General features: G+C 43.5%; 5 protein-coding genes across 5 annotated transcripts; 3 read left to right on the top strand and 2 right to left on the bottom strand.

Moving 5' to 3' along the window:
* Positions 1-310: 310 nt before the first annotated feature.
* On the top strand, positions 311-3,359 carry L199_001223 (uncharacterized protein; the record flags this gene model as incomplete). Its single annotated transcript, XM_064886978.1, has 4 exons — positions 311-570; positions 652-981; positions 1,085-2,822; positions 2,925-3,359. The coding sequence occupies 4 exons, from the start codon at positions 311-313 to the stop codon at positions 3,357-3,359; spliced, it is 2,763 nt and encodes a 920-aa protein (XP_064743050.1).
* Positions 3,360-4,518: 1,159 nt separating this feature from the next.
* On the top strand, positions 4,519-5,262 carry L199_001222 (uncharacterized protein; the record flags this gene model as incomplete). Its single annotated transcript, XM_064886977.1, has 4 exons — positions 4,519-4,572; positions 4,655-4,748; positions 4,880-5,106; positions 5,227-5,262. The coding sequence occupies 4 exons, from the start codon at positions 4,519-4,521 to the stop codon at positions 5,260-5,262; spliced, it is 411 nt and encodes a 136-aa protein (XP_064743049.1).
* Positions 5,263-8,601: 3,339 nt separating this feature from the next.
* Positions 8,602-12,179, top strand: L199_001221 (uncharacterized protein; the record flags this gene model as incomplete). The annotated part of the gene is made up of 8 exons (XM_064886976.1): positions 8,602-10,046; positions 10,102-10,320; positions 10,469-10,544; positions 10,635-10,771; positions 10,908-10,961; positions 11,054-11,444; positions 11,517-11,760; positions 11,833-12,179. 8 exons carry the CDS (start codon positions 8,602-8,604, stop codon positions 12,177-12,179), a joined length of 2,913 nt encoding a protein of 970 aa, XP_064743048.1.
* Positions 12,180-12,671: 492 nt separating this feature from the next.
* On the bottom strand, positions 12,672-14,062 carry L199_001220 (uncharacterized protein; the record flags this gene model as incomplete). Its single annotated transcript, XM_064886975.1, has 5 exons — positions 12,672-13,069; positions 13,183-13,390; positions 13,496-13,740; positions 13,796-13,862; positions 13,919-14,062. The coding sequence occupies 5 exons, from the start codon at positions 14,060-14,062 to the stop codon at positions 12,672-12,674; spliced, it is 1,062 nt and encodes a 353-aa protein (XP_064743047.1).
* A 1,951-nt stretch (positions 14,063-16,013) lies between these two features.
* L199_001219 (uncharacterized protein) lies at positions 16,014-20,114 on the bottom strand (the record flags this gene model as incomplete). The annotated part of the gene is made up of 14 exons (XM_064886974.1): positions 16,014-16,218; positions 16,295-16,392; positions 16,489-16,574; positions 16,662-16,918; positions 16,981-17,003; positions 17,076-17,119; positions 17,200-17,265; positions 17,321-17,337; positions 17,429-18,031; positions 18,106-18,119; positions 18,244-19,201; positions 19,280-19,412; positions 19,571-19,656; positions 19,717-20,114. The coding sequence occupies 14 exons, from the start codon at positions 20,112-20,114 to the stop codon at positions 16,014-16,016; spliced, it is 2,988 nt and encodes a 995-aa protein (XP_064743046.1).
* Between the last annotated feature and the right edge of the window lie 968 nt (positions 20,115-21,082).

Here is a 21,082-nt window from a genome sequence, read left to right as displayed (position 1 = left end):
ACTACAGTATGACCGTCATGCATGCATATGATAGACTTGAATGTCTCCATGATGATTGCGAATGTAACGATAAATTATGCTTCATGACTTTCTATGATATCATCTCGGTTATCTTACCATCCTTTGGTGGCAACTGATAATTGTTGTAATCGTAAACAACCGTGCGACCCCCACGTGGCTCTCCCCCTGATAGCATGATCACCGTGAATAACACAACATACCGTGAGCACATAAATCTAAAATCTCATCTCTGATATCTTACTCATACCTTCTCCATTCATCCTACACTGCTCTGTCCACGAGTATCACGATGTATCCTCCACGCTCACCCGACAGAGGGAGAGATATCGACCGAGATAGAGAATGGAATTCAAGATCAAGGCAGGGATGGTCAAATCAACATACTCAACCTACTTCTTTACCTCCTGCTCAAGGCGGATGGGGTAACAACTATATCAATAACAATCCGTATAATTCAGGTCCTAGTTCATCAAGGAGAAGTAGAAGTCCAGAGGGAGATAGGAATAGACAGAATAGTACAGGTGGTAGATCAGGGTACAGACCAGTCGAGTAAGTATAACGTACCGTACATCCTGTATCGTGCTCAATACCTTATGACAAATACTGACAAGAAACAACTTGGAATCTCAGCACGTACACACCACAATCGGAATCACACGAACCGGGACAGATCCTCTCTCCAAATATGAACCAGCAGCCCGTCTCATTCGCTTTCCCACCTTGTGATCCTAGAGCACCACCTACAGGACCTTCCAATCGAGGTGCACCTCTACAGCCACAGCCTTATCGACCTGGTGGTTCGGCTGTAAGGAAAGTCTCGGCGGATAGACCGAATGATGGAGGTAGATCGCCTTTGGCTGGTGGTCCCTCTGCATCTGGATCTGGATCTGGAGCAGCCTCGAGAGATGGGTTAATGCCTAGTAGTGGCTCGGTCATGGGTGCTCTGGATAATTTCTCAAAGTGAGTAAATCGATTTTCAAGTTAAATCATCGTCCTATCATATTCCGCTATGACTTTCCGGTATCGTGTGAAGAGAATCAGCTAATGCATCTATTTTCATCAGAACAATGCATTCAGCTCTTATTGTCACTTCCCAACACGCTCTTGCTCGAAAACATCTCGACCGACTAATGACATTCGAACATCGAAATCCCAATTCAGTAGCGCTGGAAGAAGCCGAAAGGCGAGTGGTCAAGGCTCAAAAGGTCGTAGATGAAGTCATGGTTGGTCTTCAGAACAGTTTCACCGAGTTGATAAAGAGGACTCTCGGAACGATCGGGACTTCGTCTGAAGCTATCAGCAAGATGGAGCTGGATGGTCTGAGAGAGAGGATGGGGAAGATTGAAGAGCAAACTCTGATATCGAGAGCTACCGGTCAGCCTCTGTTGAATCAATCTCAAAATCAACCACCACCACCGACATCTAGCTTACCTCCACCTCCTCCTCCACCAAGTGAAGAACCCCACAGACCACGTACTCCGTCCGCACCTCCTCCGCCTCTGCCAGAAATCAACGAATCAAGTGAAGATCAGCCAGCAACGTTAACAAGAGAAGAGAAGAAACGCAGAGTAGGAGAGGTGTTCAACAGTATAGTGGATAGGTTGGATGCTCTGGAAGATATGATTAAAGGATTTGACTCCAGGATAGACGATGTGGAGACAAATTTACTGAGTGTGGAGAATGAGACGGACGAGAAGGAGATCAAGAAGGATAAGAAGAAGAGGTTCGCTACTTGGGAAGATGTTGAGAGCAGGAGGGATCCGAAGATCAATAAAAGTAAGAAGAGAAAACAGAGAGAAGGTGAAGAGGGCGAAGTTGCAGGACCTTCAACATCAAACTCACAAGACGATGAAGATATCGACATGGATGGAGCGACCAGCAACGATCACCTGGTCGGGGATTTACAGGAAGATGTTGTCAGATTATCGAATGAAGTCAAGGTATTGCAAACTCGGTTATCTATCTTATCTGGACCAGCCATTCCCACACCTTCGATCAATAACACCAGCACCGCTCTTGCAAGTGTGATGAACAGACTCAATTCTGGTGACAATGCACCGACGAGCAATGTTCCCGCTGCCGGTACAGCTTCTCTAGATGGTATGCTGAAAACTCTCAATTCGGAAAGACAGCAAATGATCGCGGATGGAAATGCGAACATATTGAGCTCTGGTCCAAATTCGTTGGACGATCTTAAGGTGGAAGTTGGGGAATTATCTAAACAAATCAAAGTACTCCAAACTCAATCCTCTACTCCCAAGCTCGACGGAAAGGCCTCCTCGATCATGAACGGTGACCAACAGTCTAATAATACCGATTTATCCAGAACGATAGGTACACTAGAGAACACAATCAACAAGTTGACATCCGATGTGAAAGTGCTGTTAGACGATAAAGAAAGTCGCTTGGGCATATTCGAGAAGATATCGTCGGGGGTGAATAGCTTGGCGGACAACATCCAAAGATGCAAGAATGATTATACAATTCTTAACGATACTCAAAGAGCTTCCGCTGCAACAATCTTGTTACATACGGAAAATGTCAAGATAATTCAAAATGATATCAAACAACTGAAAACCCAATCGCAAACACAATCTGGTAATACCAGTGCTTATACCGACACGGCAAAAGATAGGGAGATCAAAGAGTTGAAAGAGGCTATGAAGGTGTTACAAGATGGTTTGAAAGAGATGAGACAAGGTAGAGAGGAATGGACGAGAGAGGTCATGAAAGCTTGTTTGGATGCCGTGAGAGAGGAGAATGAGAGTAGGAAGGATGATTATGCCAAGATTGCCAGGAGGGTGAGTGATGAGTTTCCAATTCTGAAAGAATGGAATCAAACATTCTCTATGTTTGATTGAGAGACGTAGACTAATCTTTTGTACTGTTTTTGACGCAAATAGGAAATCCAAAATACCGTTAGAGAATTCATGACCAAACGAGCCTCTTCTACTGCCGGTGTATCTTCTGCATCCTCATCGCAACCTTCGAATCGATCGATATCCGAACCGGCTCAGGATGCTATCAATATTTCATCGGCTGTACAACCTACGTCGATATCACCACAACCCAACTTCACTGTCAGTCCTGTGCAATCTCAGCATCAACCCAATGTATCGTATCCTACTATAGCGATATACGATGGTAACACCCAAGCACCTCAGGGAAATTCAAACCCATTAGCATCGAGGATCAACAATACGACAGCCACAGCTGTTGATGGTCTTTCGAGACCGACATTGTCAGATAGAATCACCACTGATCAACCTTCCACGCAGGGGTTACAAGCTAGATTCACTGGTGGGGGTGCTGATGGCATGGATATTGATGGTAATTAATCAGTTCTGAGTATATTCATATGATCATAAGTACATATTTTTACGTGTGTGTTGTACAATGCATGTTGCATGATACATGTTGTGAATAGGCTATTGTTATATGGAATACCCGTATGATCATGGTGCACGTATGAACTCTTTCGTACACATGACTTAAAATTATTCTACGACCTCTTGCGTTGCATGCATTTGTATTTCGCTGAAGTGGAGATGGTACCCTGTCGGACTCGCGTCCATCGGATTTAGGTCTGATCATCATAACCAGGAGTTTTATCGCCGATTCGCCCAACAGCCCTTCTGAGTGCCACATTCCCCCAATTCCCTTTGCGTCGTAGGGGTGCGAGGTTTGTGGTTTGCGGGTTTGTTGTTCGTTGGATACGCTGGCCGTTGCTTGCAGGTCGTAGGATTCACTAAAAACGTTGAAATCGATTCTTTCAAGATTTACACTCCATCCTTCAAGTCTTCATCAACGATTAAAAAGAGGTCAAAATGGTGAGTGAAATGTTCATATACGGCCCAAGGAAATGAGAAGAACGGAAAAGGATAGATGAAGGATGTTCAGAATATCAGTTAAGGGAGTCTAGCAAGAGAAATGACGGGATGGTGTCAAGAAGTCGGTGAATGATATGTGGATAATGCGCATGGGAAGACTAGCGTAGAGCGATTGTTAGGATGCATACGGACTGGATAGGTTGATTGATTGTGAGGATTGATGAACTGACTTTGTGAATGATGTTTTGTTAGGCTCCCACCACCAAGGAACGAAAGGTTAGTATTTCAATCTCAATATCGGTATCGACCTTATCAGAAAGGAGGGAAAGATGAGAGTTTATAGAGGGAATGGGGGAGAGCGGGTTGAATGCTGTTCGATGGATATACGGGAATCAAGTCGGGTTATCATGGAATATTGGAAAGAGTAGCATAAATGATAATAGGATGAAGGAGTGGTGGTGAAGAAGGGTACAAATATATCGATTTCCTCTCGCCAAATATCAACTACCATCACATCATGGCCTTACCACTATCTTCGACGATAACAAACCACATGTTGTCATATCTATCATTCTGTTGAAGATTTAACAAACCAATCCCCGTCTTCGAACCGCTCAATCACATCAACAATTCAATACAATAGCCTACAGAGTTAGATCTCCTCAAAATGTTAGAACCCCGTTTATCCATCGAACAACCAAGATTAGAACCCTCTCCTGCTGTTGGACCATATAGATTCTGTGGATGCTGTATGGGGAAGAATTGATAGAAGGATGAATGCTAACTTCTCTCATCTTCATCAGACCCGAACCCCTCGATCGGCCCTTCACGATGTCGTGACCCGTGAATACACCATCCACCTCCACAAGCGAGTCCACGATTTGTCTTTCAAGAAGAGTGAGTCCGGATTTTATCTATCACATCCATCCCCCATTATCAGTAAACCTGTATCCTTCACCATCAATCGGTCACATCTCATGAGCAGGAATAGTCAATCTAACTTTATCGTTTTTATTCATCACCTGTAGAGGCACCAAAAGCCATCAAGTCCATTGTCGAGTTCGCTCAAAAATCAATGGGTGTGAACGACGTCCGAATCTCCCCTGGTCTCAACCAAGCCGTCTGGGCCCGAGGTATCCGATCCCCACCTAAGAGAATCAGAGTCAGACTTGAGAGAAAGAGAAACGACGATGAGGGTGCTAAAGAGAAACTTTACGTGCTCGCTTCTGTTGTTGAAGGTGTTACCAGCTTCAAGGTGAGTTCTCCTCTCGTCTTTATGGACCATTAACTCTGATATCTCTATACGATCGATCTACATCTACATATAATGTCATATGATACGAGCCAGATGCTGACTGTATATTCAAATCATTAGGGCCTCCAAACCGTCGTTGTTGAAGGTGACGAGTAAACTAGTCAACATAGGATACGATAGGCTAGGATAGGGTTCTTTTCCGTATTTTAGGGGATGCACGACCATGATACATACTTGTACATCTAAAATGACATTCACTCTTACAGAACTAACTTCCCCAGAACTGCAAATAGATCTTTATTATACTGCTGATCAATACATTACCTTGCGACGAACGGACGAAATGTTCAAATGGTAATTCCCCCACTTACTACCCTTTCATCGTCACAGAGTGGACGTATACACATGTAAGACATGCTTCTCCCGACCTTCCCGTTCTCCTTAATTGAACAAAATACACTCCGGAAGCTAATCCAATTGATCAATACTTCCTCCTTCCTTGATTCCCCCACCTTCTCACGCTCAATAACAAGACGACCATCAGTCCGCGTTCTTGAGTGTGTGTACCTCATTGTCCTTGTGTGGATGTATACACACATACATGTACGTATCGTAGTGGGCGGTGGTATCGAAAGGAACTGAATCTTTGGATTGTATATGTCGCTTGGTAAGTGGCGCTTTTATTGAACCTAATTTACCACTAAGCCAATGAGGCAAGAATCATCTTCCACAACTATGTCGTATGTATGTCTCCTCGGAAGAAAGGAATGATACAGTGGAATGTAGGAAGAAGAATCAATAGTACGATGCAGAGTTGAAACCGATCATACACTACGCCTTTGAAATGTGATTCTATGATCTGCGCCCTGTTATGAACAATGAAAATAGAATAGGAAAGAACAAAAAAGAAAAAAAAAAAACGATGATCATTCATGTCACGCATTTTGATCGGCACTCGTCTAGACTGCAATGATAATGTTTCACAGTACAATAAACAGTTGGACAGTCTATCTGCTCGTATGCTTTTTTGTGTATTCATACACCAATGTACACAAAATTGTACAAATCCAGAATATAAAGGTAAAGGTAAACTTAATCAATCGTTTACCTCTTTTTCCTCTTCAGCTTCACCCGCTAGATCATTTGTGGGGTACTTCGTTACACATCCTTCTTCCCCCATCATCAGGTCCAAATCCACTCTACTACCCTATGATCACGATCAGTCGACCGGTATCGACGGAATTGTTTCGTACGTATCCCTTATCGACTACTCTTACTTTGATCTTCCCCACTCTTGGAATGTTGACAAGGGTTGCATAATCCCCTCTCCCTCTTTCTCCCCCTCCTTTCGACTGATCTCGTCCCTGAATTGAATCATTTAGATCACCATCAAATTGATAAACATGAGGTATAAAGTCAAATACGTAACGGGTTACCTAGTCTGACGCGTAAGTGGCAAAATCAAAAATCACCCTCAGAAAGGTAAAAACCTCATGTTTTACATCGACTTCCGACAGGTCATTTGGGTCATGTCATGACATCCTGATATTTTCTGGGTCGGATGTATAGCTGAATAGTCAACGGAATACACAGGACACAAGGAGCTCCCCCATTCCCTTTCACGAAATACATAGCAACAAGAACCAACGGGTCTGCGGAAGTCACTCACTTTCCTTTCTTCTTTTCCTCGGCCCACCATCCGCAATCGCTTCCGATGAATATATGATCAATCAAGATTAGAAGGATCTAGATCGGTTAGTACAGCAGTATTACCTAAAGCGGAATGGGCTCTGTCCATATTTTCTTCAAAGGCTCTAGTGATATTAGCAAGTAGGTGGTTATCCTGAAAAAATCATTTATTCGCTATTCGACCATCAAAGCTCGCACACCATCCTGCTAAGCTAATCATCACTGATCTGTACCTCCCCCTTGATCTAGCTCTGTTTAGTATCATCATCATCATTATCGACGGAACAGGAAATTGGACAAGCTGGATTACCATACGTTACGACGAGATAGGACAGGATTTCGGCTTGATAGGAAGGAAAAGGATGGATTGGATCGGATCGGTAGTTGAGTTTGATCCGAAGGTAGTGAGCAAGGTTGACGCGTATCGTAGTCAGATCATTGTTCCGGCATGAGAGCAGAGGGGTGCAAGGGTGATTATCAGCACGGGAAGGGAGCGATGACTGTACCAAACATCATTCGTGATACAGTCTATCGATGATCAATCGGTTGACCCGGAGAAAATAAGGCACCATCCGCTAATCAGACTTATCTATCGATCAGATCTAATCCACTCAGAAACATTAGATTTACTCGGTTAAATCCTCCACTTTCCATGTCCACTCTTCCTTCCTTCCTTCTTCCTTTTCCTAATGGATTCCGATTCAACATTTTCCTCTACGATTGACAACATGGTTGCATTCCTTTAAATTGATCAAACTAAATCATTTGGGTCTCGACTCAACGACCATCATTGATGACGAAATCTATATTTGTCTTCCTCGTACGTTCATATCTTCCTTTCTCTTTCCTTCCTCCCCCTCACCACTCTTGCCCAATAGCCAGCTTCTCCTTTTCCCGACATACTCATCAGACCTATGATTCCTTTGATCTACTGGATTGTGAATCATGTTCCTATCAGCTATTCTCAACTCCCACACTTACCAATATGCCCTCTACCTCTTTCCTCTTTCGTATTCTTGTATGATAATCGTGTTGGTTTTCCTCTCCCATGATACCTTTGACTAATGAACAAAGTTTTCATCAACATTACCATCAGATCCATCTTCCTCCCCCATTCCAAAAAGTATGACAAGGGGCGGATCTGCCGAATACTTTAGTCTACTGTATATCGTCGTATCATATGAATATCTCAATGTTCCAAAGGACCACCACTGGCTCTGTCATGTGTACCTCTGACCTCTGCTCCGACGCCTCGAAGGAAAGACTCTACTCGGTATTTGGTATTGACATTGATATCGATATGAACAAAATAAAGTTGAGGGTATCACACTGAATCACTGATGGGTCTGTGCAATATTGTTGATCCAGATTATTGACCGTACCTAGCCTTAACTTACCTTACTTGAACAAGTAATGTTGGTCTCTTGTCAATGATTATCAATATGAACAGTGGGGAAGCAGGCAAGGGAAGAGAAAAGTATATATGGGAACAGAGACGAATCGTCAGACATGGGAAAATCAATCGTACTTATCCAAATCAAGTCAACTGATCTGATCTTTCCCAACATCAACACGATTCTTCCTTCGACATATCTATCCACTTGATCACCGTCCTTCTCTTACCTATAACCAACCTCTATTGAAAAACTTTGACTTGGATCGGTAAAACCGTCTGATCATTTTGTATCTTTCCCAATACCCAAAAATACTTACAACGAGGATCATCCCTCCATCCTTTGACCATACCCTTCCTTCCTTCTTCCTTCCTTTTTGTCAAGTAAAAATACCATATCGAAAATCCTTTCAATGGATCCCATCATCACTTTCAGCAACGATAACGCATCCTCTCACTCTTATCATCATTATCATCACAATCAGGTTCTTCCTCTTCTTCCTCCAGAAACGATAAATCCAAAACTTCTTCTTCCTTCCTCTTCCTCTTCTTCCTCTTCTTCCTCTCAGAGGCGACCTTTATATTCAATCAATCAGAATACTTTGCTGCAATCACATCCTCAACCTCAACCTCAAGTCCAGAGTCAACCGATTAATCTTTCCTCATTTGATATTGCAACACAAGATAAAATCGCTTCAAATCCTTTTCATCCTTTGAATCAGCCTCAGAAAGAGTATAATTCAATCTGGTTATCAGAAGATTGGAATTCGCTGCCTTTCTCTACAACATCAACTCCATCCCAGTACACTTCCGATACGACTAGATATTCCAATATCACTCCTGTCAATCCAGACCCATCTTCCTCGTTCGCCACTACGACCTCGATCCCACTTCACTATACACAAAATACCTTTCCTTCTCTTGAATCCCTCGCTAATCAAGTTGAGTACGATCTCTTCGTCAACAACTCGTCCACTACCATCGTACGACCATTCGTGCCTTTCTCGGAAGTTAATAATCAGCTCAACTATCCTCTTCCATCTATTGGATACGGTCAACCTCGACCTCGACCTCACCTTCAACCAAACGACTTCCCGTCTTCTTCATACTCCAACCAACCTTTTGTACCTCCTACTTCATCCTTCGGCGAATACCCAGCCCATGGTATGGATATGGCTCAACCACCTTGGGATATCTCGATGACAGGTAGATCACAAACCTTTCCATTCAACCAGATGATCCCTTTAGCCTATACCCATCGGGGATATACAATCTCTTCCGAAAGAGATCAACAACAAGGTATCACCGTGGGTATGGGTCATCAAGGTCTACCATACCATTTAGGTCCAGCAATCGATCATCCATCCTCTTCGGTGGATCAAGATCGTCCTACTTCATGGGACATATCGGTACTGCCACAATCGATCGTTCCTATCGAAAACAGTCATAATGAGAATCACGAGGAAGTAGCAGAAGAGGAAACTGAATTAGATTCAGATGACGAATTCGATAATCACCAAAGAGACCTATTAAAACATCAAGATATACCTGTTGGTGTCGAAAGTGAAGGTATGGGTATCAACAGTGGCCCAATCGATATAGAATTATCATCTTCTTCAACCTCATCTTCGATTTCAGATTCTCATTCCAACGACAAGACGACCGTTCTAGCTTTCGGAGAAATCGCTTCCTCCGAAGTGGCGTCGCCTCACAGTAAATCAGTACCTGGATATCAACCTTACGTACCTAAATCTACTCATTCGCCTATTCTCTTGTCGACCAATTCATCGTCAGAATACGAGTACGTCCAAGAGGGGGAAGAAGGGGAGGAGGAGGAGCAGGTTAGTAGGAATGGGAGGTATCCTACTAGGTTGAATACCTTGAAAAACCAAGAGAAGAAGAAAAACCAACAGAAAGAAAGTTAAGAAGAACAAGAAAGATAAGAAGAACTTCAAAGGTAAAGGTAAAGGTAAAGTGGGATGTAAAAAGCGATCAAGTAACACTAGCAGTAGTGCCTCAAGTTATAAAGCTACTTCCAGTAGTAGCGTCAGTGTCAGCGGAGGTATCGGAAGAAGATTAGGAAGTGGCGGAGCCAAGGTACCGACTGGTGCTTTCTTATTTTGGATGATGAAGTGAGTTCAATTCGACTACTTAGTCCTCCGCCACTTGATTCAAATATACTTCTGTACCCGATTCGACAACCCATTTCGTCATTCTAGCATTCCAGCCGGAAGGGTAGATAAGGGACTGTTACTGATGTTCTCCTCCTGGTGTTCTCAGGATGCTCGCATTCGACGTATACCCCGAATACGTGATTATGAAAAATCAAGTTGCCTATATACCTGATACAGAAGCCGTAAGTGTACATTACTTAAAACCCTCAAGGTGTAGAGTATCGATAGGAAATACTAGCTGACAATGCATACTTGTTTTTGTTGTGCTGTAGTTCGCAAAACATGGTCAGATGACTCCCTTTTTCGTGTGTGCCACTAAGCTGATTCGAGGAGTTGTTTACCCAACTGTAGTATATTCGATCTTCTCCAAGACCAATCAATGGACATCGTTCCAAAGGAATCTTAACAAGTGAGTATATTCTATCCTCATTGTCATCCCTCAAGTTTACCTCGGTCATACTAAAGTTCTCTTCATCGAATTGAGTTACGTCACGCTCAGACAAAGCAGGATTCACAGCTAATGTATCTCATTTCTATTTTGGTAGCTATATCAAGGATTGGCCATTTGAGAGACGTGCTGTGCTCAACACAGGACTGAGGTGAGTCGAGGCAGATCTTGTCTAAACACCCACACCTACTGGTGAAGTTGGCATTCACTGATGATTTCGATCGCACCTATCCTCTGTTACAGCTCTCAGACCATCGAAATTCCAACCATCGATGAGCTCTGCCTTGCATGGAGAAAGCATAGATTGAACGAGGAGACCCTCCAGCAAGAGAGGAATGAGCTGGAACAATGGGTCAAGAAGAACAAACCTACTCGAACGACCAGACGGATCAAAGCTCCCCTGGAGATCGAATTCAAGAGGAAGAGCAATAAATTCGATAAACTGCAGGGAGGTGGACATAACAAAGGAACTGAGAAGAGGGTTAGAGATCAGAAGAAGAAGAAAGCAAAAACCCAAGTCATGATCGAAGCTGATGAAGAAGGAAGAGGAGGAGAGGATGAGGAGATTGACGAATTATATTCAGAAGAAGAAAGTAAACCTAGTGAAATTCAAGGCCGATCCCAAAAACAAAATGTAAGCTTGCTTGAACGAGGCGGTATCAACAAGATAGACGAGCTGACATGTTGAATGTTGTCTGGATTATAGGATAATCAACCTCTAAGAGCATCATCTTCATCCTCGTCATCATCCACCGGACCATACTGGCGCACTTCCGATACCAATACTCAGAACGATCGTAGTGTGACTCGAATCAATTCATCGGAGAGGATCCATTTGAGATTGAGGTTGGATGGAAGTACATTCTCAGTCACTCCTGAGAAACCGAAAGATAATCGTAAAAGAAAATTTGGATCTTTGAGTGATGAAGGGGATGATGAGGAAAGCCAAGGTAAGTTGTACAAGTCCACTATCCGTTAGCACACATTAGTCACTGATTAGTTCAAATTTCTGGATATTTAAGAGCTTAATTGTCCGAAAGAGTTGTATACCCCTTCACCGACATTCACCGATTCTTCTATCACTCCCCAAACAGCCAGTAATTTCGACCCGGCCCTCGGTCAACCGTCTTCGAAAGAAAACGTGAGGGATAATTGCCAACTTCCAACTCCCGTATCGATGCCTAAGCCAGTAAGATCCGAAAAGAGCCCTGAGTATATGAATGTACCTTCTTCTCCGATCGAGAACGAAGGTCATTCTCAAGGTTCCAGCAATGCTTCCATATCTAGTGGTGATTTGGTAGAAAATGACGTTTTCGGTCCGATCATTCAGGTCGGGAAGAGTAAAGGAAAAGGTAAAGAGAGGGAGTAAAAAATGTTGTTCATATAGTGGAAAAGGAGGGATAGACGATGGGATTGGTAAAGGGTATAAACAATCGAAAGATTTGGTATGGTTCATTGGATTGGTAGAAGCAGTGAAAGTAAAAGTGAGTTACAAGGATTGGATGGATGGGACTGTGGATATAAAAGGATTGAAGCCGATTCAATTAAACTTGCAAAGAAAAGTGAAGGAATAGAAAGTTGATCATGGGTTTATTGGATCGTAAGAAAGGTGGGAAGGTAGCCGAGATCAGATATATGATTAGTATCATCATCATCATCTTCTTCGTCATCAATTTGGGTTCTTCGTCTAGAAAACTAGCAAAAACAGTTAATAAACAAAACATAAATAATTCGTAGTATATATTTTCGATAGGATATTCTATGTATAGAGTTTGTGCATTATACCGTCTACTACAAGTAAAAGTTTGATTAGTCCAAGGGATTACAGATCCAACGAAATTGAAAGTTGCAAGACCTACCTCTACAATGCATTGATCTGATCATCCGTCACTCTCCACCCTGCTTTACCGATATACCACCCTTTCTCTTTACCTTTCTTACTGATCTGACTATCTTTTCCCTGAAAACCCATCCCGTCCACGTCCACTTCTACGAAGTACAAAGTAGGAAACCTGTCTTCTCTATACGTCCAAACTCCGTCCTTCCGCTGAGATTCGTCTTCATCTGATATAGGCGTCGAAGGGATCGAAGCAGGGCGTGAATGCATATTGCGTATCTGAGAGGATTGGAAGAACGGTATGATATCGCTTGCCGAGGGTAATACGTAGAATTCTGTAGGGCGCGGAGAGGTGATGGATGTAGTTGGTATTGGCACCTGATGGGTTGGATTCGATAGAAGGATGAATCGTGTGAAGTTATCTGAAGATATTTGAAACATCAGTGACTGTTTCTATCCGGTCATTTATCACAATCCGAAGGAATGAAAGACATGTCGAAATGGAGATAGGCATCAGTTCACACATTGCACTCACTACTGATCCCCTGAGTACTTTGAAACAGAACATCCAACTTATCTTCATAAAGCTTAGCAGCGGCTTTAGAGCATAATGCCGCTCCTTCACCCTCATCTTCATTTAGATCGTTGATCAGCGATACAGCTGCTCCTGCGGTGGATGGGTAGGTTTTCAATTTGGCTGAAGGGAAGTGGGTTTTTATGAATTTGGATGATTGACCTAGTGCCTACAAGATGGATTAGCTTCTAGGACTCTCTAGACTTTCAAAAGGCGCTCCAATTGGTCATACCTTAAAAAGCGCCAGCTTGCTGATCTGCTAACTGTGACTCACCTGCTCATGACTTCTTATCCACCTTATATCCTCCTTTTTTACTCCCTTTTTCACAACCAGGCAGTGGCTTATAGGTAAAGCCAGATCTGCTATTATCCTTCTGCCCTGCTTCTCTTCGTCCGTCTGTACAGAGCTACCGCCCGAATACAGATTGGATAACACGCAATCCAGAGTTTCAGTTACTCCACCATGTATCGTATTTTCCAATGGAAAGACATGGAACGTAGATGAGGTTTCCCAAATCGCTAAAATCCTGTCAAATGAGTTATGCCTCTTGCTTTTATAAGACTGATGACTTACCAGATATACTTGGACAAGGTACCAATTCGATGGGCACATCGTAGCATGATTGGAATGCAGCTGCTGCCTAGCCATATGTTATCAGCATGTGTATGTATATCATGAGTTGTAAATGGTATTCACCATCTGGCCGTATGTGCCTGGTGGTCCAAGATATGCCATCTTGCATGTCGGTTGACCATCTTCACTTCCAGCTCCATTATCAGCCAATCGAGGTCGTTTCGTAGATGGCTCTCCTCCACCGTTGACAGTAGTCGAGGATGTCATCGTCCAGTATGTGTTGATCTGCCAAGAGATCCCTTCAGACCTATGAGGATTAACTATTTGGGTGAGGCTAGGATAGCGTAGGGTGGGATACGAGTATGCATCAACAACATCTCGCTCTCACTTTCACTCGATAACTTTGACTGGATGAAGTGGGGCACCATTCGAGGGTAGGGAAAGACAGCGCAACGGAATCAGATTATGCCACTCTGCTCAAACTCCGACTCACGGAAAACTCCGACACCAAAATCCAACGAAACCCTTGCTGTCCATCCATCGATTTTCACCCAATACATCGAATGCCACTCAAATACAGATAGATACCCTTCTTCATCCTTCAATTTATATTACACATATCAGGTAGGTCATCCTCACCGCTGCTGCATACATCGCCGGAGACTAGAGAGGAGAAGCTGATCAATTCGATACTCATTTCATATATCATCGGATTATCATCTCCCTCTCCCATAATCGATTTCTTTGCCGCCCCACCACCACATTACCCATCCCATCCATCCCACCCAACAGTCAAGATGGGTAAGGTTCACGGTTCCCTCGCTCGTGCGGGTAAAGTTAGATCTCAAGTGAGCAGCAATTTCATCGATGGAATATATGGATTCGTGGATGGAGGAAGGATGCAGACTGATGGGTTGATGTTTTGCTGTTTGTAGGCTCCTAAAGTTGAGAAACAAGAGAAAAAGAAGACCCCTAAAGGTCGAGCAAGTGAGTGATGATTCTTCAAATGGGGCTGTCATGGTCGGAGAAGCAGAAGGGTGAAGAGGAGGGATCGCAAGATTTGTCGAAGTTATTACCTTTCTTTGGATATGCGTCAGATGGGATGCAACGGAGGAAGAATTACGATGTTTTGTGGGGAATTCATGCTGATGAATGACTCCTCACCTTACAGAGAAGAGAATCCAATACAACAGACGGTACGTCGATGAAGGATGAATGTTGGAGTTGAGGATAAATACTAATTATGGTCATCGTCATGCTTTTGTCTAATATACAGATTGTGAGTAGTCCTATTCCGCACTTGATCTAAATAAGATATGCAACTGACATATCGTTCTCCCTCCAGCGTTAACGTAACTGTCGCTCCTGGTGGCAAACGACGAATGTGAGTATCGTTGTTTCTTATAAATTGTACACCCCTCTGCACCATTGTTGGAATACATCGATCCTTTAAATACATTATCATACGGATGATACACAAATCAAGCATAGTTCACTCTGAATAAAGCATGAACGAACTTTAACTAGAAATTAGTCTTTCGCTCCTATCTGAATCTTTTCAGCCCTTTGACAATCTATTTCAACCAAAACATAAGGTGGATAACAACAGATTGCTGACTTTTGTAATGGGATAATAGGAACCAACAACCCGCTGGTAAATCCGGATAAACGATTCGATTCAAGCTTAGAACAACATCATGGTTTGATATTGGATTGGGATCTGGATCTGGATTGGGAGAGAGAATATCGGATAACATATACATCAAAATCACAGAAATGTATTCGTATTTTCCTCTTTGATGATTTCGTCTCAGGCAAGATGGGTAACTGTTGAGGATCAAATCGTTCTGAGTACATGGGACGGTCTGATCAAGAATAATTGGTAGATCTTCCTAGGTTACCTTCTCAACTCCATGCTTATCTCGAATCAATTCGCAAACAATAGTCCAAGATATTGTCGTATACTGACACCCTATCCCCTTGTCAAACGCACACTGATAGACTCATGTCCAACGTACTCAGGTTTGATGGTCATCAAATGTCATAAAACATCATAACAACAACATAAGCGTCCGTGTATTATCTACCAGATACAGCTCAATCTATCAATCTACCCATCAAACCTACACGTGCAAGTAAAGGAGAAGGAAATACGCAAAAGATTTGTCTACAAAGATCGATAATAAGATAAATAATCGACTTGAAACTCTTTTTCGAACTAAAATGATAAAGCTCTATTCCTGACCGTACCAGTTGTCATCCCACTATTCGTCATCGCCCTATTGTCGTCCCAACCCCCATGAGGATCGTGATCACGTATGGAATCTTCAGATATATCTTTCATACGGGATATCTCCGATAGATGACCGTAGCGAGATCCGACAAGGGAAGGCGATTTGAATGTCCAACCCTTGAATGCGAGACTGAAGATAGAATGAGTGAATTATCAGTCGATTTCGTTGCCAAGGATGAAGAGGCATGAAGATCATATAAACTCACTTTTTCCTGATTTCCAACAGATGAGCACCATGAGTCTTATCTCGCAGTAACGGATCTTTGGTAGCGTTGGCTGCTGCTCCGTTGGCAGGCGCCAGTGGCTTATGACGGACAACAGAGTCAGGATCAGCGATACATACCATCATTGATAGTCCAGAGGGTAAATAGCTAAAGTAGTAGCGAAATTATCAGCTCACCTCGTCAGGTATATCCTCGTCGAAATGCCTCGTATCGTCTTCGGCATACAAATCAGGGTGGTAGGGTGGAGTCTGTTTATGTAAATCTAAACAAGGTGCAAGCATTGATCAAATAAGCATGACAGCTTTACGGATCCTCTCGACACTTTCAGATGAGATCGCACAGAACTCACTATCCCAATCAATCCCCTTAAACCACTTATGCGCCTTGATCATCTGCGCACCATCGTTACCCAAACCTTTGGCAAGATTCGCGTGTCGTCCATTCAGGGTACTTCCCTTGTTTGACGAGGTGAGGATAGACGATTTCTCAAGAGGGGTAGTACCGAGTCGATCTTCAGGTTCACACAGTAAAGAAGTCATGAGGTCGAGGCAGTCAGAGGAGAGTCGAGGTTTGGGTGGGAATTTCAAGGTGGTCTTCCAGTTGAGACTGGAGAATGGCATGTCATGAGTACAATCCTTGAAGCAAGCTACTGGAGAATAACCACTTACATCTTTTGTCGAGTAACATGTCGCTATAGCATGGCATAAAATCAAAACTGAAATCAGATGATATTCAAACATCAATACAGCAAGCCGATACTCACAGAAGAGCTGACAAATGGCGGATAACCGTACAGACTTTCATACACTTTCGAACAGAACGCAACGGTAAATCAGTCGATCTGAAATGGATTACCCCGATTGTTGATACATGATAGATCTACTCACCTATGATACCTAATGACCACCAATCACAGCTGAAACCATATCCTTGACCTCTGATAACTTCAGGAGCTAGATGAGGGGCACGAATCAATATTGCACGTAGGTATGAATGGTCATTACTCACCCATATACGAATTGGTACTGTAAATAATATAAATGTTGAAAAGTCAGTACAAATACCTCTTGATAATACCAATCGATTGAGGGGTACGATCATAACATTCTCACTCACCCACAAACCGAATACGCTAAAGCTCTTCTTTTACCTTCTCTCCAAGTCAATATATTTTGACCTTTATCTAACCATTCTTTGCCCATTATCTTCTCTACATCCTCCTTTTTCATCCTCTTGGTCTTTACCGAAGGGTATTCAAGGTCTATACCATGTTTACGAAGTATAGCCAGTCTTTGATGTTCGTAATAACTCGTATCGTGTGCCCAATGAAGATCAGTCGCCAGTCCAAAATCAGATATCCTCACATGACCAGTTTTCGTAAATAGGAAATTATCAGGTTTGATATCCCGATGTATGAAACCCAACGAATGAGTTTCTTCTAACGCCAGGACCATCTCGGCAATGTAAAATCTAGTCATCTCCTCTGGGAAGGTATCTCGTTCGACCAAAAGGTTTAGGAGATCTCCGCCACCCATAAATTCAAGTACGAGATATAGATGGTCAGTATCTTGGAATGCATAGTAGAGTTGAACGATCCATGAGGGTCGTTGAGAGTCAGAATCACCGCCTAAAACATTGGGGGAGTGTTGTCGAGAGGCTGCTGCTGCTAGGAGATCCTTCTCGGCCCGGACGTGACCCTCTTGCGATTTGCGGAGCATGCTGGGGAAGTAGTGAGCAGTCAGCAACTAGTATCCCGCTGACATATCGTCTCTCGTTCGAGTCACACCACTTACTCTGCTTTACGAAGCTATCGATATAATACGGATAGAAATGATAGATCAGCTTGGCCATCGTCTACCTCAATAGATATACCATTCCGACCTATCACAATTGACTCCCAGTGAAATTGTAGGGAAGGCAATTACACTCACCTGCTTCATAGCGACAAGCCTGCCCGACTCCTTCTCCCTCGCAATTCTCACCACTCCGAACGCACCATGTCCAATTACTCTACCCAATTCGAACCCTTTCACATCAACCTTCTTTCTCCTCTCCCTCAATATCCTGTTTTCCTCTTTTAATAATTCATCCCTTCTCGCAGCCTTTTCATCTTCAGACATGAACCTATTCTCCGGTAATGCAAATGTTGATTCTAGATTCGCTAACCTTCGGGCTCGGTTCAGAACGTAGTTTCCAGGGTGGATCGGTTTACCCTCACCTTCCTTATCATTACGTATAGGCGCAGAGTATCCATTCAGTTTGATTGGAGAAGTCTTCAGTAAAGAGTGATAATACTGTTCGAAGTACAATGCGATGGACATGGATCTCTCCAAGGTTTCGAGAGAAGGTTTGACAATCCTAAATGGCAATTGGGTGAATATCTCCTGTGCTTTAGGTCGAGAATCCTTCTTGAGATTAGGGGTAGGTGGACTGGAAGGTTTCTCTTCAATCGATGGTAAAGGAGGCGAATCTTCGATGATGGCTTCTTCATTCTTGGTAGTTGGGGTTGATTCGAAGGGAGTAGCTAATGCAGATACCGACTTCTTCTTAATTTGCAAGGGTTTGGTAACTCCCTTGGCCAGATCAGGAGAAGCGAAGGGAATAGGATTAATTAATGGGCTAGTACGTGTTCGAATCACCTTATGTCCTGCTGAAGAGGCGTCATCGAAGTACCCTTGAAAATTCGCGATCACCCTTGGTGTTGATCCACCAGTCAATAGAGGTGAGATGGATGTCTGGCCAGTACCATTGGAACGTGTATTGTTGGTGTTTCCACTGGTACGAGTTTGTATAGTGGGTCTAAGCTTGTTGGTGGTTCTGAGAGTATTGGTAGTTGAATAGATGGATGAGGGGAGACCGTTCACTACCCTCAGTGTACCGGGCGATTGTCTAAAGCAGCAAGACCAGTCAGTCAAGGTCTTGCTCACATCGCAGATAAGCACACTGTCGATAAGAGAGTATGCTCACAGATCTTCTACATCTGCATTCGCCAGCTCTCGAGTCCGAGCAGTAGCTTCTACGACAGCAGCTACAGCTCGAGCTTGCTGCTCTCTCGCTCTGGCTTTGACAAGCTCTTTTATCGGGTATGCCCAAGCGGGGTCTGCAAAAAAGACGCCATCGGTATTTATATGGAACAAAGGGGGTTCAAGGAGATTTTTCTTTCTATATAGGGAAGAGAGTAGAGGATGAAAGCATGATTGGGACAGGTTGTGATGTGATGTGATTGATGCAACGAGCATGGATAACTCGAAAACTTACCTCCTAGCTTATCCCCTACACCTTCTATAGACCACCTCAACAGCAACTCCGTAGCTTCTTCATAGGTGGAAGCATGAAAGATATGCCTATGACATCCAGTCAATCTATCAATTCTATGTCGACATCGTCAACGAGATCGGACCCACCTGAAATCAGTTGGATACCCAATCATCTTCTTATCGATCTTCCTCTTCTTCAACTCTGAGACCTTCCATTCCTCTCTTCCATTTCCCGCACCAACCCTTCCTCCACCTCTAGCATACCCTCTCGCTCTTCCTCCTCTTCCTCCTCCCGAAGAGATGACAGGTCTAGTCGTGACTTCCTCCTGGATCAATCGCACATAAGAGTCCGCACGGGGCAAAGGGTCAGGTAATCTCGCATAATTTCCTCTGAATACCTGTGGGGGAGAGCTGTATCTGGATGATTGAGGGTTGGAAGCTATGTTGACTCCTAATCTGGAAGGGGTAGAGGCTACCAGAGAGACTAAATCGTTGTATCCTGAGTGAATTAGAGGTGGGGGTGCAGGTCGTGAGGTGGTCGTCATCTTGGTTGTTCAAGCTATGATGACATACAGCTCGATCAGTATATCACTGTTCTCTTGTTTATCGAACACGTTCGATCTATACCCAAATACATATCGATGAGATGTCTAAGGATCATTAACAGTTCTTATGCTTGAGATGCGCGAAGTGTGACTTTACGATGTCTCACCTTCTGCTTGATTCAGTACAAGCCTCGGGCCTGTGTGATGGATCAATTCAACTCACCTAGTACGTCTTGTTATCAAAGCTATCAGACAGTGATTCCTTCACCGTTCGTCTCAGCTAAGAGTGTGATAACGTTGTACATGCAGGGTTACTTTTGCCTTCGCCTTCGCCACCTAATCCAAGTCTTGGTCTGATCTGATATTGATGACGGTTTGATGGTAACTTCATCCACCCACACAATTCCCTTCCTTCCGTCTTGTCCTGCCCTCATAATTGCCCGGACTCATACTTGATCGACCAGTGCGCTGCTTGAATCCCCGCCCAGACCTTATTGTCCCTTCTTTGGTGGTGGAACAACGTTATTGGCGTGTGTGATAAGGGGGATGTGTGTACCTGTAACTAGAACAAGGCCCGGGAGAGTTGTGGAACGAAATTCCTATGTCAATATGAGCGCTGAGTTGTGCTACACGTGTATACGTTGGACAGTCCAGACTCATACGAGGTTGATTAGGGATGCCTATGCTTCCATCGTATCAGTGAAAGATGATGACGAGGTGAGGTGCTGCTAGATCAGACCTGAATGAGAAGATTGGAATTATTATTGTTACCTGTGCACGGGTTCAACTGTTCACGGTATCGCACTTGAGATCGACTCATCTCCTCTTAATGCCCCTCGATATCTATCCACAAATCATTATGCTCATTATGCATATCTGGCTGACACCACGCGCAGCAAGGGATGTCGTGCAGTACAGTCTCACGGGTCCGGGCAGTTGAGATGCATCCAAGAGCAGCAAACAAAGCT

The sequence above is a fragment of the Kwoniella botswanensis genome, chromosome 1 (assembly GCF_036426115.1).
Source record: "Kwoniella botswanensis chromosome 1, complete sequence".
NCBI lineage: Eukaryota > Fungi > Basidiomycota > Tremellomycetes > Tremellales > Cryptococcaceae > Kwoniella > Kwoniella botswanensis.
This window is presented reverse-complemented; position numbering and strand designations above follow the sequence as displayed.